Here is a 16,183-nt window from a genome sequence, read left to right as displayed (position 1 = left end):
AAGAATGGGGTGTAGGTTGTAAATGCCTGTGGAAATTGGAGCAAAGTACACGCTTTTAGGTGTGGTGTATTTGTTAGTGGGGAGAAAACAAAAATTTCATTTGCAACACACATGTAGTGCAAACTATCTATAAATAGATAACATCAAAAATCTTTATGAAGAATAAAAAGTCAATAGATTTTGGCAACCAAGATTTGAATTTGCAACAGAATCAATCAGAAGGTCTGGTCAATAAGATTTCTGACTTGTCAAATCGACTTCCACAAGATCCTCAAGATATACCCTTGGCTGATCTTAATCCATCTAGAATGTCTGAATCGGAGTTGTTAACCGAAGACTATGAGAGAGAATCAGTGGATGAATACGTGAGGCTATATCATCGAAATAGAAAAGAAAGATGGCTCTACAAGACAAAACTGTTTTTCCAAAAATTGTGGAACGGCCCGGAAGAGCCTAGGGATGATTACGCACCCCGAATATCAAAGTTGGAGTTTCTTGAAGAACTACCGGTTAAATTTAACCAAAATATACCATTGTCATATAGAAGAATCTTGCTAACTGTGTATCTTTTATTCTGGTTTGGGTTGTGCTACTCAATCTTGATCCCTTACTTGACAGTGCCTCCTTATTCGTCTGATGAATCCACCACCCCACACATTCATAGTCTAACGTGTCTGTCACTGCGTGAATTTTGGGACGGCAAAAATGCCGCATGCGGATTGAATGGAGAATCGTGTCCTGAGATTGCCAAACACAGTGGTGGCAATGATGTGGTGATACGATGTCCAGCCTTGTGTGATCGTGGAAGCTGGACGTATTCTTTGATTCCAATAGGTGATCAAAGGATCAAACATAGAGGTTACTTTATTGGTGGTGGTGATAAAGTTGCTACTAAAATTGACGATACTCAACTTACAAATCCGTATCGAGCCGATTCATATCCCTGTGGGGCAGCGGTGCATGCTGGGCTAGTTTCGCCTTTTTGGGGTGGGTGTGCTCGCATATCACACAATAGCAAAAATCAACCTTTTTTTGAACCAGCCAAAGGTCATTACGGTGTGGACGATTCCATTGGATTTAAATCATTCTTTAAGCTGTCGTTTTATTTCAAGATATTGAGAATTAACGAGGAGACATTCCACCAATGCCATGATCCTCGAATTGTGATACTCATCATAAATGTTCTTCTTGGACTTCCTATTGTCTACCTTGCAAGTGGTGCTGCAGTGTATTGGATAATAAATGTAGTTGGCTTTTGGACTATTTGCTTGGCCACTGATCCACCAATCGTTGTGGATGCCTCAGATCCGCAAGACTTTGCTAGCTTGATTTCAATCGGTTTGGAAAGGTTTCTACCCACGTGTTCCATCTTGTATATTTTATGGCATTGTTCAGCCAAGAGAACTCTTTCGGAGCCCACATCTTCTGATGAAAAGATGTCATATCTCAGTCGCGTTATCCTATGGTATCCATTGTTTTGGTTAGGCGTGTTAAACAACGTGAGTTTTGACAGACTCCCTGTTGATCGACTTACAATCAGCGACTTGAAAGAACAGTCGGGTGCACTTTTAGCGGTTTCATCAATTATCCTCACTATTTCTATTTGTGCAGTCATTCAGGCTTACAAGATCTGGTTATCCGGTCGGTTCCGCAAATACTTAATGGTTTATTCAACATTTGTATTGGGATTAGTTCTTTTGGCACAGTTGCCCGGTTTGAGTTTGAGAGTGCACCACTACATTTTAGCTATGCTTTTAATTCCAGGTTGTGCAACAAGGGGCCGAACGGCTCTTTTATTCCAAGGGATTTTATTGGGATTGTTTCTTTCTGGAGCATCGAGGTGGGGTTTGGCAGCAATTGCCGAGACTATTACCTCACTCAAAAGAGATGATCCATTGGGTAAAATTTTACCACCGACTTTCACTGCTTATGACTCTAGCTCGGGAACTTTGCAGTGGCAACTTATACCTGATGGTGTGACAAACGTGGCAGCTTATAATAAGTACTCTTCAATTTCGTTGTTGATCAATGACATTGAGTATTATGTCTTAGACAATGTTTCCTCGCTAGATTTGAGAAGCATTTTGAGCAATGCTACTGCACCGATCTATGATTTAGTTGAGGAAACACTTAAAAATGGAATCAAGGATAGCAACGGGGATATCCCCTTGTATATTCGAATTGGAAGGAAAATACCAAATACAAAGGTGTATAGTGATTTCTCAAATGCGGCTGTTTTAAAATGGCCCAGTGGAAACCTCACGTTACCGCTACCCGGATTAACTTGAAGTGGGAGGTACCGTACTTGTTGGAGTAAAGACTAGTGAGGTTTTGCTAGAATCTAATAGGGAAGAAGGTCTTGGGTGGCCGTTGCTTATAGAGTTTATACGCGCATTGTTGTGTATAGGGAGATTAAGTTTAAGGTGCTACTTCTGTCTCCACTAACAAGTACATTCTCTATTGACCAAGTATCACTTCCTCTTCGGTATTTCCCTGTTTACATTTCGGCTCTTAATCCATGTATAGGAAAATTCTGAATTTTTGTGTCACTCTCCTGCAATCAGGGCTATTATGCAAAACCAAAACTTTCACAAGTTTCAATTGCTAAATGGTCCAAACAACATGAAAACAATACTTCAACACTTTTAACTAATCTTGTTTCTTGATTATGATGATGTTGTTCTCAGGACCAAGGATTACGCCATATGTGCACAGGATAACCCTCGTGCGAGCGAAAAACATTACTATATTTGCCAGATTCAATAGCACCAAGACACCTTGCCAAGCAAGTGAAACCCGTTCTCAGGAACCACCCAAAGCCAACATAAGGTGGTACTATGCTTCGGATGTTCCTATATCGAAACCCGAATGGTTTAGGTATACTAAAACAAAAGACCCCGAATCATTTCTTCCGTTTTCAGAATATGATTCGAATCGGTTAGAAAGGGCCTTCAAGAATAAATCTAACAAGCCGATTGAAGTTAATGAAGATAAGCTCTTTGAAGTCAACATTGACAAATTTGAGTTAAGTCCGGTTTACTGGGAAGGTCCAGTCTATGAAGTGCGCAGAGGACTTTGGTTCACCACTGATGGAACTCCGTTACCCAATCAAGTCAGCAAAAAACTCGAACAAGACTATGATGTGGTTAAACCATACTTGTTTGAAAACAATATCAGTAAGAAGAAACTGAAGGGAAATAAAGACAAGATTTCAAAGTTTAACAAGTTGCGAGCTGAGAAGGAGAAACAGAAGCAGCACAAGGTTGATTTGTCTCGGCAAAAAGATGTTCGTAACCTTGACAATGGACAATTAGTGTTGTATTTCAATGAGAGCAAAGCAGTGATGTTTCCTGATACATACGATTCAGATTTCCAGATTGATGCTATACGATACTTTGGACCCAACCCAGTTTCACTACTTGGTGTCAATCACATCCAACGTGGTTACACTGAAGAGTTGAAAGAAAGTTTGTTTGACAAGTTGCCCGAGAATCCATTACCAAGTATCGCCGATACATTCCAACAAGAGTTTGGAAACGTATTGGGTAAATTAAGTTCGGATTCTGGTGAGTCAAAGAAAGAAAGTGTTGATACAGATAATAGTATAGACAATGATGTTGATGACAAGCATATGCAACAATACCTTGAGGCTGACTATGACTTGGACACTTCAGAAAGCAAATCCAATAGGGAAATTGAACATCTTATTTTCTGCATCCATGGAATTGGACAGGTGTTGGGGAGCAGGTATGAATCTGTTAATTTCACACACAACATCAACGTCCTACGTAATACAATGAGAAAAGTATTTGAAGAGAATGATGATTATCAAAAGTTGGCTTATCCAAAGGGTAACGTTGATAAAAGCAATAATCGTACTCAGGTGCTCCCCATATCTTGGAGGCATCGCGTTGATTTTTCACCTCTGAGAACCCAACAAGAGAATAAGGATTCACGTTTACCAACACTTTCACAATTGAATGTTGAAGGGATTCGAGCATTGAGAAACATAGTTGGTGATGTGGTGCTTGATGTGTTGTTATACTACGAACCGAAATATTTGAAGCAGATATTCACAAGCGTCACATCTGAATTGAACAGGGTTTACAAATTATACAAGGAACGGAACCCCAACTTTAACGGGAAAATACATATTCTAGGTCACTCATTGGGCTCTGCTATCGCATTTGATATTCTTTCCGGACAAAGTGGTACAATTAAAGGTTCCATTGATGTGTCGAAAGATCTTGGTTTCGAAGTTGAGAATTTGTTTCTTGCTGGCTCTCCAGTGGGGATGTTTAAGCTTCTTGAAGGAAAAAACATTGAAGCTAGACCAACAAAAGATTATGAACCATCAAAAGATGCACCTATTGTAGCTCCTAAATGCAAAAACTTGTACAATGTGTTTCACCCGTGTGACCCAATTGCGTATAGGATCGAGCCATTGGTGTCCCCCAAATTTGGTGATTTCAAGCCGGTTCCTGTAAAGTTTGCCGTTAAAGGTTTCAACAGTCAAATTACGGAATTGGCAAGTTTTGGTGATGAGATTTCCGACAAGATTGCTTCTGCAGTCAAGTGGTTAAACATTACAAAGAAGGGGAAAACTGCTGATGCTAAATCCATAGATGAAAAAGCGCAACAAGAGAATGCATTGGGTGATATTATATCCAGTATTGCATTTTCAGAAAAGGATGCAAATGATGGCGACGAAGAAGAGAGTGCAAAGCGGAAATTGACACCAAAAGAGTTATCGATCCTTACGTCATTGAATAATACTGGAAGAATTGATTATAGTTTGCCAATGGGAGTGCTTGATTTCAGTCTTATATCTGCCGTTAGTGCCCACATTTCCTATTTCGAAGACGAAAATACGGCTGGATTCATAATGAAGGAGGTCTTGTCGAAACAAAATCCACCAAAGAATGAAACAGTTACTCTATATTAAAGAACAATCTCAACTTGAAGAAGGTTCATCCAAAACTCAATTTATTAACAAATCATCTATACTTTGATCAGCATCATGCTTGATCAACTCCAACATCCCCTCGGGCAAAATTGGTTCATCTTTGTCATCAACGATGTACCTAAATGGCATTTCTGTAGATTCGTATTTATTATATTTGATTTCAGGATAATCCAAAAATTTAATCTTGTCAAATTCAATCCCATCTTCGATTATTCTTTGTGTTGTTCGAACAGCGGTATCTGTAGTCATTTGTAATGACCCCAATCTTCTTCCCATAAACCCATATTTCTCACGTAATATCCCCGTGCGATCAATCCTTGGATGTTGACCCAATATTCCACCAAATACAAAATACTTGAATTTCGATTTATCTTGAGGGGTTAAATCTGTCTTGGCTGCTGGGTCAAGTAAGCACACTTCCTCTTTTTTCAAGCCACCTTCTTCTAGCTCAACACATTCTTTGGTGGTCCAGTTGATCCCGAGGTCGAGTAATCTTTTGGGGATATCGTTTTCAGTGGTTGATGGTGGAAGCGATGTAAGTATAAGATTTTCTTTACCTACATCCTTGATAATTTGTGAATACTCTAGAATGACCCACTCGGAAAATCCTTCCTCCATATGCTCTATCACGTACTTCATTGTGGTGACGACCGAAGTTCAGCGAAGTTATGTTTGAGGCGATGATCATCTTGGTTGGGCAGCGTTTTTTTTTTCTTCACTAATGCCGAGCCAGTGCAACTTCTTGGAGCAAAAAGCCAAAACTCCCCCGCCTTATCTACTCTTGTCGAACTTCTACAATGATATATCATCGCATTACATATTCATTCCTATCAAACTATATAAATCTTACTCAAACAACAAGTCAACTGTCATTTCTTTACTTCTTACAACACTCAGTAGCCAATCTTGAACTCTTGTCAACATTCAAACTACACGTATCAACACCAACTGCTCCAGCTTTAACTTCTGAAGTAGTTCTAGCGTATGATGGTTTCACATCCAATACTGGGTTCTCGGTATGAATGTTTCTTGGTCTCAATTGTAAATCAAAAATTTCAGTAGGCATAACTGGGAAATCTTCTGGGGCTGGGAAATGGGTGATACCAAAAGTATGGAAAAACACAATGTCGGTATTGTTGATATTGGCTGATCCATCGCCAATCCATTTTCTCATGCCCCTTGGACCATCACCACTCCATTGAGCAACGTGTTCTCCTGATGGGTATAACATACCGTACCCGTGTTTATCATCCTTGTATGGAAGCACTTGAGTGTGGTTTGCAGCCCATGGAGCTCTCTTTCTCACCAATGAACCCTCCTGTGCCAACAATGGTGAGCAAAAAGTGGATACCAATTTATAAGTTGCTGGTTTACCAGAGTATTTGTGGACCGAGTTTGGGTTGAAAATATCCCAAGTTCTAGCTGTGGCACCTTCGAAATTTGTGATACCATCTTTGACGGTGTTGAACGTCTTCTTATCACAGTAGAATGCGTTACCGTACATGTTTTCGTTTGACCCGGTGGGGAAAGGTGAAGATTTGGCATCACTTGTCGCGGCAGAGTTATTGTCTCCATCAATTCTTGAATGCAATCTCAATGAGAACAAGTGTTGATGATTGTGGGCATTGACATTTGGATAAACTTTAGTACCCCATGGTCCAATATCTTCATCATCAGCGCAAACAAACGTGTTCAATATACCAGTCAATCTAATCTCCAACTTGATAGTACCATCCTGTCTAAAAATCCAATAAATACAATACTCGTAGTTTGCTGCAGTGAAGATTTGAGAAATGATCAATTTCTTGCCTCTGGTTGTAACAGTGGTTTGGAAATCATCTCTAAAGTCAGAATGTTTGAAAAGTAAACCATCATCTTCTTCGTGGATACAAATTGCATTCTTGACTGTTGATGCGTCACCTTCTTTGTTTGGGAAATGAGCATCCATGTAGTGAATCACACCTTTACAATCGCAACCCAACGCCAATGGATTGGTACAATTACCAGCACCATACTCACCAATATCCAAAGCGTGTTTCCTTTGATGTGGGAAGTCAGGACAACCGTATGGTACCACCATCTCACAAAGAGAAATACGATGAAACAATGGTCTAACATTTCCGTGATCATTATATGTCATATCACTCAAAACAATACCTTCACGATAGTTGAAACCAATATGGAAGTTGAAATTAGACCATGACATCACATGACCATTCAATTTGAATGAAACTCCCTCTGGTTGAGTAATGTTGATAGGAGTGTTGTCATTTCTGAAACCAGATGGGTTTTCTTTAGTACCAAATTTCTCAGCAATGTGCTTTGGATGGAAACTCGAGTGTTTAAATTTCGATAATGGCCTTCTTCTTTGTGGAATATCGATGTAAATAACTTTACCAGCATTCATGTCAACCACAGGACAAAAATCAAATGGATGAGAATAGTGCGAATCGTCTTCGTCGGATCTGTAGTACATCAAGGCTTGTTGCAACCTTTTCGATGATCCCCATCTTTCGTCATAACCAATGGTCCAAGCGTCACAGTAAATCTTATCCATGGAATTTGGAGGTAAGCCGCTCAATTCACATTGTCTAATAACATCTGGATCATTACGAACAATCTCTTCAGTCTTTTGCAAGTCCAGTGGAGTCAATATTGGCTGAACTCCTTCTGTATGATTCATTTCAATGACTTGTTGAGCACCAATATCAACCAAACCTTCGTGGACACCATTATCACCATCAACCACAATGACAAAATAAGCAATTCTTGGAGGTTTGGGACCATTCTTTTCCTTCCATTCGTAATAAGCTCTCTTGATTGGTTCTCTTAACGTGACGGTATTGAAGTTGAGAGACTTGGTTTTGTAGTTACTCTTGATGAGAGAAGATACTGATTTGATTTCTTGTGGGGTTAAAGGATCTAATGGGTGAGCGGGTGCTTGTGGTGCACCACTTGCAGAAGTAGTATGCAATGCCAACTGAGCTAATCTTTCCATAATGAGTGATGATGTGTCTTTAGCAAAAGTTATATTAGCAAAATAGAAAGGTTCCTGTTGTCTATAAATGCAATTGGAAAAGATAATTGAAACAGTGAGGAGAGGGGTGGATGGAATGAACCTCTATTTATATTCTTTTCAATAAGTTATTGGAGATCTGGGTTTCGGTAAATAATTACCCAAAATGATTTCATTTCGTTATGGAGAACGGGGATATTATTATTATTATTGTTTCAATTAATCGTTTGATAAAGTTGCATAATAAAAATATTTAGAAAACGGTGCATACAAATTGTTATCAAGCCTCATTCACCGGCCAATAGATTAAATCAATCATAAGATGCGATTTGATCAGTCAATCTCGTAACCCAAGCAGACAGATAGGGAACATCAGACAGCAACAGATGCGTTTAATATCTCTCTACTTGATTGTTCTTAGTTGATAGTGGACATTATGATTGATGTTTGTGTGCATCAAATCCTTTCATTCAACGTTTATTTTTCAACACTGCTCTTATCGATACCCAATTAGGCAACAATTTCCATACAGGGGGCTACACTTTCTAAATTGAGAAACCTATGTGGCTTTTTGTTTTTCTTTCGAGCGGAACGCGCAATGTTCACTTTCTTTATCCCGCCACCGATTACCATACTTGGAAATGTCAATCTATCTTCGTTCATAACCACGAAGAAGAGATTATTTGTTAGATGATGTGATTTACGATGGAGAATGTTTACAGGGAAATGATAAATGAGGCGGCTGATTGAAACCTGCGCCCTTAAATTTCCCACAATTTTGCTGCAAAATGGAAACAAAATTTTAAGTTTACTCTTCCTTCACGTACTTAGCGTAAATAATTATTTGTTTGATTTGAAACTCAATTTTCATGAAAATATAATTATGTGTGGTCTCTTCTGCTGGCAAGACACTGGTGGGTTAGGCCTTTCATTATCAGATGAGAAGCATTTAACAACGCATTAGTTCTGAAAGTTGTATCCAAAATCCCTCTTTAACTTCCATCCAAGAGCTATGTGTATTTATTGGGAAGCCATCCTTTTTCTATTTTCTTCATCGTCAAAAGTTGGTGGTTGCAATTCAATTGGGACAGTGTTCCATTGTCGTGAAATAATTTGCGACACACATTAACAACGGAAATCCGAAGGCACCACTACAGCTTACACAAAAGAATTTTTCACGCGACGCAATGCAATCATAGAGTTTAAGTATGCCAATTCATGATATATTGTATAAAGGGTCCCTCTTTTTCAAAGTATTCTTTTAATTAACTATGTGCTCTATGTAGGGGAAAAATGTAAAGGAAAAGAACATCAATACTGCGTAAGAAGTCAATGCCACCAAGTCCAATCCAATATGTACAACCAATATCCAATGAGCTACGATTATTAATATGGCATTGTAGCTGTGAATCAAATTGGATAGTATATGTCTAAAATCAGTGGCATTTCTCGATGTGGTAAAGTTTGCAATGACTCCAGAGCCAATTGTAACACCGTATATTATTGTCAACCAGATAAATGTACCAACTTCACCAATGTAGTCAAAGTAAGATAGAATCATTATAGCAAGTAATTCAAGTCCACCCAATCTTTTGAATTTAGATGATGCTGGTTTTGAGGACACTCTTTTTTCTTCGTAGATAACTTCAGAAATTGAAACTTCAGAATCACTAACTTCATCGAGTTGAATCTTGGGTAAATCATTATTGGAATTGTAAGGTGTCACCACACTGGTTAAGAAAATGGAAACACAGTAGATTGCACTGAGCACAAAGCAATCAAAATGCAGGGACGATACTAGCTTCAATTGAGTTATTGTTGTAATGAAACTACCCCATAGGAGCAACACTATCAAGTATACATTTTTGCATTTTATGTGGTATAGTAGGAAACAAATGGTCACTATAGTACTAATGTAAAAGTATGGCTGTGTGTTGAATGTGGCTATGATATCTTGGAGACCGTTTAAAGCAACCATTATGTGCAATGTAGTTTGTGTGGAATATTTAGGAATAAATAATATTAGGTGAACGCAACAATATCAAAATTTTGATGAGCGTAAATGGTGTAGTAGTACAATCGGAATAACAGAGGGATATGAGTAATTGAAGCACTAGCTGTTAAAGTGGATATTTGATGGATATTAACTTGAGGTGTCTCGTGCACCGGAAAAAAGCAGAATCAAATGGAATATTTTTAAGGGTATAAGGTGTTGAAGTGATGGATTTTAATGGGTATTTGACATAAGTATACAGTAATAAAGGTGGGTATTGTCACTGAAGATGGAGCAATATAAAGATATTTTGGAGTAAGAAAGAAAGGGAATTATAAAACCATTTTATAATGGGTCAAGAAAGAACTAAAGCATGATGCGTATGTAACTCTCACACCCATTACTAAAAACGTACTACTACACAGCTATTGTATTGTTTCTTTCACTTTGTGATTGCATATTTTCAACCTACTAAACTATGACAAATTACATGCACCTTTTTACACAAAAAAAAAAAAACAATTCATACACTCTAGTAACCATTGCGATTCTGCTATATATGTTAGCCCTTTCGGTTTGAAATTTGGTGAAATATACAAAAGTATAATGCCATTCATGCAGTCAACGTCTTTTCTCGAACCAAAAAAAATAAAATAGCGCAAAATATTGATGCACACCATATATACGTTGTGTGTACCTTTCTCAAATAGGATTGATGGTAAATAAACTCACTCTGAAAGAGTAATAAATCCTAACCTTTTATTCAACGTCAAGTCTACTCTTCGTGAAAAGTGTTCCTAAACAGGAAAACATACAACAAATCCATTTAGACTTATGTTTTATACACCAGCTGATTCATTCTACAACTCTATAGGTGTTCTAAGTGATACTCTCGAGACTAACTAAATGTTATAGCGCCATGTCTATAAATTCAAATCCATATTCGCAATTGGCTGGACCTCATTCCTTTTTGCGGCAATTGTGGGAAACTAATTTAGAATTAAACCTTCTTGAAGCAAAAGGACTTTTTTGTAAGTAGTCTATTTTTAGTTATCCTCATTTTTTTCTTTTTTTTATCTCTTTGACATCCCATTGCATCCGAGAAAATTTTTGTCTTTCTCATGACCTTTTCTTCACTTTATTAAGGAGCCATTCAAAACTATATCAAAGCTAATCATCAACTTTGATTGACGTATGTATCGGTTTACTGCAACAAAACGATACCAATCTTCACTGAAACGTAAAGGTGATACTCCCAGCAGCACAAGCAGCCTTTCGATATATTACCGGGTCTAGAATTCTACATTTTTTTTTTCCGCCGAGTCCGCGTCTCGGTAATAAACGCCGAAAAAGAAAAAGAACAGAGAGAGTAAAAAAAAAAAAAGACGCACAATGCAGCCTTCACGAGAAAATAAAAAAAAAGACATGTGCCACAAAAAGGTTAAATTTTTATACGCTTTTTTTTTTTTTTTTTTTTGACATGAATGAAGTGACAAACTCTTGAGTTTGAATTCAATTAGGATACCCAATTGAGGAAATAGCTGTGAATTCGAAACTAAATGTCACAATGCCGATGGAACTTCGTTGTTATGTGCGGAAGGTTTGAACTCTAACCTTTGTCTCTACCTTGGAATTGTTCATCCCTTTCATCTCCTATACTTTATCCCTTTTGAACCTCTACGTTTAGATTGTAAAATCGTACGACTCGAGACGATATCCCAACTCACCTTCCTTCCCCCTTAATCAGTTTCGTAACCATATTCTCAACTGCCCTACATTTTTGACAATAGAATCTTGAACCTGCTTTCAAAACTGGGTAGATGCGGCGTCAAATAAGTCGGCTAGAAATTTTTTTTATAAAAGAAATAAGAATGAAATTAATTCCGAAATTCCCTCACTACTCTTGAGAGACGTTGAAAGTTTTTGAAAGCGAAACAATTTGGTGACTGAAGTGTGCGAGTCACGTCTACCCTAACGGTCAGTCATCGTTTAAGGTTTGCAACGGATCGCTTTACGCATATGAAGTAACAGCTGCCCCTTCAGAGAGTAAAGTGAGTGAATCTGGATATTTATGAAACAACCTACCACACTCATCTACCGATGTGCTTAACTTATGGCCGACACGGCTAAGGAAGAGCAAGACCAACTCTTCTGTTTTCACATTGTTTCAAGAACAATAAGGTGCAATACTGAACTGTTCCTGATTCACATATGTGCGGCTTGCACTCCACACAATATTCTTCTACCAAGCCAACGTTAACCCTTCCTACACCTCCTTCTACATCTCTTTCACATATACTTTCTTTACTTTACTAGACAACTAAATAAAAAAGAAGTCGATAAACACATAACGCCTTTTAAGCTTACAATTTATCGTAGTATTCGGTGTAGTCTGGAACTTCTGGTTTCAAACCTTGTCTTTCTCTCTTTTCCTTAACAATCAAACCTGGTTTAGATGATGGGTCTTTAACATCACCGTTCAAGATAGACCAATGGTCAAAGATCAATTGTGGGAAAGCTTGACCACCAGTAGCTTGTCTCAATTCACCAGTGAAACCGAAAGATTCGTTAACTGGCAAGTAAGCCTTGACTGTAAACAATGGAGTACCTGGTCTTTGTTCTTCAGAAATAACTTGACCTCTCTTCTTGTTCAAGACTGAGTAAATACCACCAATGGCGTTTTCTGGACATTGAATTTCAACCAAGAAGATTGGTTCTTGGATAGCTGGTTCAGCCAACAACATAGAAGCGTAGGTAACCCTTCTCATGGTTGGGATGATTTGACCACCACCTCTGTGGATAGCATCAGCATGCAAAGTAACATCCAAAATGTTAATTCTAACTGATCTACAGTTTTCACCAAAGATTGGACCTTCTTTGGTAGCCCATTGGAAAGCAGCAACAACTGAATCCTTGATTTCGTTCAAGTATTGAACAGCCTTAGTTTGGTCAACAACCAAGTTAGGACCGTTACCATCTGGACCGAAACACCAAATCTTTCTAGCATCAGTGACATCCCATCCGTGCTTATCAGCCAAAATTCTAGCTCTAGCCTTGAAATCATCTCTTGGGTTGATAACACCATTTTCGATATCCAATGAAACTTCTTCATCAATTGGTTGAGCCTTAACATAGATTCTGTTATGCTTGTTTGGTGATTTAGACAAAGCAACCATTGATGATTCAGATTCAACAGTTTCTCTATATGAAACAACTGGTGGTGAAACTCTAATTGGAACACCAGCGTGGTCATTTTCCAAATCAGACAAACAAATTTCCAAGTGCAATTCACCAGTGGCGGCAACAATATGTTCACCAGATTCGTTCATTGAGGTCAAAACACATGGATCGGACTTGGACAATCTCTTCAAACCTTCAACCAATTTTGGCAAATCATTGGCATTCTTAACTTCAACAGCAACTTGCACAACTGGTGAGACTGAGAACTTCATAACCTTCAAGTTGTGAGCTGATTCACTGGTGGTGATGGTACCCGATTTCAACAAGAATTGATCAATACCAACCAAACCAACAATGTTACCAGCTGGACAGTCATCAATTTGTTCAACGTTTCTTCCCATCATCAAAACGGTTCTTTGAATAGATTTGATAAACAAATCATCCTTCTTACCAACTTGGTAGTTTGGACCTTGAATTCTAACTTTTTGACCAGACTTGACAGTACCGGAGAAAACTCTACCGAAAGCGTAGAATCTACCTTTATCGGATGTTGGAACCATCTTGGAGACGTACAACATCAAATCAGCCTTAGGGTCACAGTTTCTGATACCGTTACAGATAGCATCATCTGATGGACCTTCGTACAAAGTTTCAGCTCTGTAATTTTGAGCAGTAACTGGAGATGGCAAATGCAAAACAATCATTTCCAACAAAGCATCAGCAGCTGGCAAGAATTTTCTCATAACAACCTTCAACAAAGCTTTACCCTCCAATTCTTTTTCATCGGATTTCAAGTTGATTTCCAATTTTTCCAACAAAACTGGAATTTCCTCCTTCTTGAAGTTCATAATGGCACCAAACAATCTAAAGATTGGGTCCAAAACAAACATGTTGAAAGCTCTTTCCAATGGTTTTCCATCAGCGTCCTTGTCCTTGTTGGTCCATTTCTTGGTCTTTGGGTTAAAATATGAATCTCCCCACAATCTTTCCATCATCTTGGATCTGTCAACACCAAACTTCTTGGAGTATTTAGTAGCAAATTGTCTAACGGTGAAAGCCCAACCGTGTAAACCGGAACCGAATGCAACAGTTCCCTTGTCTGGGAAAACTTGAGCATCACCCAAAACTGGGTCAACGTAGGTGGAGATGATAACGTTGACGGATTCAACAGTTCTGGCAAAAGATTGGTACAAATCTTCCTTGGTAACTTGCAACTCCAACAAAGCTCTATCAACCTTGTTAATAATAACAACTGGCTTAATTCTTTCACCCAAAGCTTGTCTCAAAACAGTTTCGGTTTGGACACAAACACCTTCAACAGTATCAACGACAACCAAAGCACCATCAGTGACTCTCAAAGCAGCAGTGACTTCTGATGAGAAATCAACGTGACCTGGGGAATCAATCAAGTTAATCAAGAATGAGTTACCTTCAGTCTTTTGCTTAATGTCCTTAACATCTTCATCGGTCATACCAGCATACAAGGAAATGGCAGTAGATTTAATAGTGATACCTCTTTCTTGTTCATCCTTTCTGGTATCCATAAATCTAGCTTCACCAGCCTTACCGGCGGAAATAATACCGGCTTTTTGGACCAATGAATCGGTCAAAGTAGATTTACCGTGATCGACGTGAGCAATGACGGACATGTTACGCACATTGGTAACCTTGTCCATCAAGTCACGGATTTGTTCAATAGTGAAAGCAACTAGACAAAGCTGTTAGTATTTCATTTGCCTTTGCAATTCCGTTAGAGAAAGGGAAATCTTCTGGCAGCAAAATAAACAAGAAAAAAATTTTTCATCTTTGATCTTAGCCACATGGGACGCCTTCAAGGTTGAGTTGGTTTGCACCCGCTACTCAATCGGTATCAAATTGAAGTTTCCGTAACCCATTCTCTTCTAGTACCAAAAGTAAACATACCCATCTTGTAGTTATTTTTATGGTGTTAAATCCAATGAGTTGTTGAGAAGGGGGGGGATAAAAAAGGTTATACCAAATGAGAAGAAAAAAATTTTAAGTGACATCGAATGCTTTACTGTGAAAAGGTCGTGCACTTGGGAGAATAGAGAGAAAAAAATTTCATTTTTTAAATATTGCAGTAAGTAGTTTATATTTAGGATGAGAGTACACTACCTTTTGAGGAGAAGGAAATTTGTCAGAAACAGAGATTTTACGACACGACTTTCAAAGGGCAGGAGTCAATATCCAAATGACAATCAATTAGAATTTTAAATTGAGCTACTGAAGACGAAAAGGTTTCTCATAATACAAAGATGCCCTTGAATATTACGGTTTTGATATCAGGTTCAGGAACAAACCTACAAGCATTAATTGATGCTGAAAGTGATGGAAAATTGCTAAATGGTAAAATAACTCAAGTCATCTCTTCATCGAGTACTGCTTATGGATTAACAAGAGCTGAAAACAGCAAAATTTCGACCAAAATTCATGCATTAAAAGATTATTACAAAGGTATTTCAAAGGACAAAACTGAAGAGAGAAAAGCAAAGAGAGAGCAGTTCAATATAGACTTGGCCAACCTTTTGATTTACGGATCAGTTGATAAATCAAAAGAGGATACCAACTATACCAAACCAGATTTAATTGTTTGTGCAGGTTGGATGTTGATTCTAGCCCCAGCAGTATTGAAGCCGCTCGAGGAGGCAGGCATCACCATCATAAACTTACACCCTGCGTTACCAGGCGCATTTGACGGCACACATGCAATTGAGCGTTGTTGGAAAGCGGGTCAAGATGGTGAAATCACCGAGGGTGGAGTGATGATTCACAAAGTCATCACCGAGGTTGATCGTGGTGAGCCAATTTTAGTCAAAAAATTGGAATTGAAAAAAGACGAGACCCTTGAAGAGTATGAAGAAAGGGTACATAAGGTGGAACATGTAGCAATTGTCGAAGGAACAAACAAGATATTGGAAGAGTTGATATTGATAAAAAAGCTAGATAAACTTGATCTATAGTTTTTTGTGCACTGTAAATATCATTTGTACTATGTGTCTAAATATAT

General features: G+C 38.4%; 7 protein-coding genes across 7 annotated transcripts; 3 read left to right on the top strand and 4 right to left on the bottom strand. All coding sequences in view use genetic code 12, as the record gives it.

Annotated features, from left to right (window-relative positions):
* Positions 1-155: 155 nt before the first annotated feature.
* On the top strand, positions 156-2,288 carry CPAR2_211680 (uncharacterized protein; the record flags this gene model as incomplete). The annotated part of the gene is made up of 1 exon (XM_036810122.1): positions 156-2,288. One exon carries the CDS (start codon positions 156-158, stop codon positions 2,286-2,288), a length of 2,133 nt encoding a protein of 710 aa, XP_036666691.1.
* Positions 2,289-2,671: 383 nt separating this feature from the next.
* Positions 2,672-4,945, top strand: CPAR2_211670 (putative carboxylic ester hydrolase; the record flags this gene model as incomplete). The annotated part of the gene is made up of 1 exon (XM_036810121.1): positions 2,672-4,945. One exon carries the CDS (start codon positions 2,672-2,674, stop codon positions 4,943-4,945), a length of 2,274 nt encoding a protein of 757 aa, XP_036666690.1.
* A 36-nt stretch (positions 4,946-4,981) lies between these two features.
* On the bottom strand, positions 4,982-5,605 carry CPAR2_211660 (protein-arginine N-methyltransferase; the record flags this gene model as incomplete). Its single annotated transcript, XM_036810120.1, has 1 exon — positions 4,982-5,605. The coding sequence occupies one exon, from the start codon at positions 5,603-5,605 to the stop codon at positions 4,982-4,984; it is 624 nt and encodes a 207-aa protein (XP_036666689.1).
* A 238-nt stretch (positions 5,606-5,843) lies between these two features.
* On the bottom strand, positions 5,844-7,964 carry AMO1 (Amo1p; the record flags this gene model as incomplete). The annotated part of the gene is made up of 1 exon (XM_036810119.1): positions 5,844-7,964. One exon carries the CDS (start codon positions 7,962-7,964, stop codon positions 5,844-5,846), a length of 2,121 nt encoding a protein of 706 aa, XP_036666688.1.
* Positions 7,965-9,243: 1,279 nt separating this feature from the next.
* On the bottom strand, positions 9,244-9,960 carry CPAR2_211640 (uncharacterized protein; the record flags this gene model as incomplete). The annotated part of the gene is made up of 1 exon (XM_036810118.1): positions 9,244-9,960. One exon carries the CDS (start codon positions 9,958-9,960, stop codon positions 9,244-9,246), a length of 717 nt encoding a protein of 238 aa, XP_036666687.1.
* A 2,378-nt stretch (positions 9,961-12,338) lies between these two features.
* EFT2 (elongation factor 2) lies at positions 12,339-15,082 on the bottom strand (the record flags this gene model as incomplete). Its single annotated transcript, XM_036810117.1, has 2 exons — positions 12,339-14,863; positions 15,079-15,082. 2 exons carry the CDS (start codon positions 15,080-15,082, stop codon positions 12,339-12,341), a joined length of 2,529 nt encoding a protein of 842 aa, XP_036666686.1.
* Positions 15,083-15,431: 349 nt separating this feature from the next.
* ADE8 (phosphoribosylglycinamide formyltransferase) lies at positions 15,432-16,136 on the top strand (the record flags this gene model as incomplete). The annotated part of the gene is made up of 1 exon (XM_036810116.1): positions 15,432-16,136. One exon carries the CDS (start codon positions 15,432-15,434, stop codon positions 16,134-16,136), a length of 705 nt encoding a protein of 234 aa, XP_036666685.1.
* Between the last annotated feature and the right edge of the window lie 47 nt (positions 16,137-16,183).

Source organism: Candida parapsilosis, contig 005809 (assembly GCF_000182765.1).
Source record: "Candida parapsilosis strain CDC317 annotated contig 005809".
NCBI classification, from domain to species: domain Eukaryota; kingdom Fungi; phylum Ascomycota; class Pichiomycetes; order Serinales; family Debaryomycetaceae; genus Lodderomyces; species Lodderomyces parapsilosis.
This window is presented reverse-complemented; position numbering and strand designations above follow the sequence as displayed.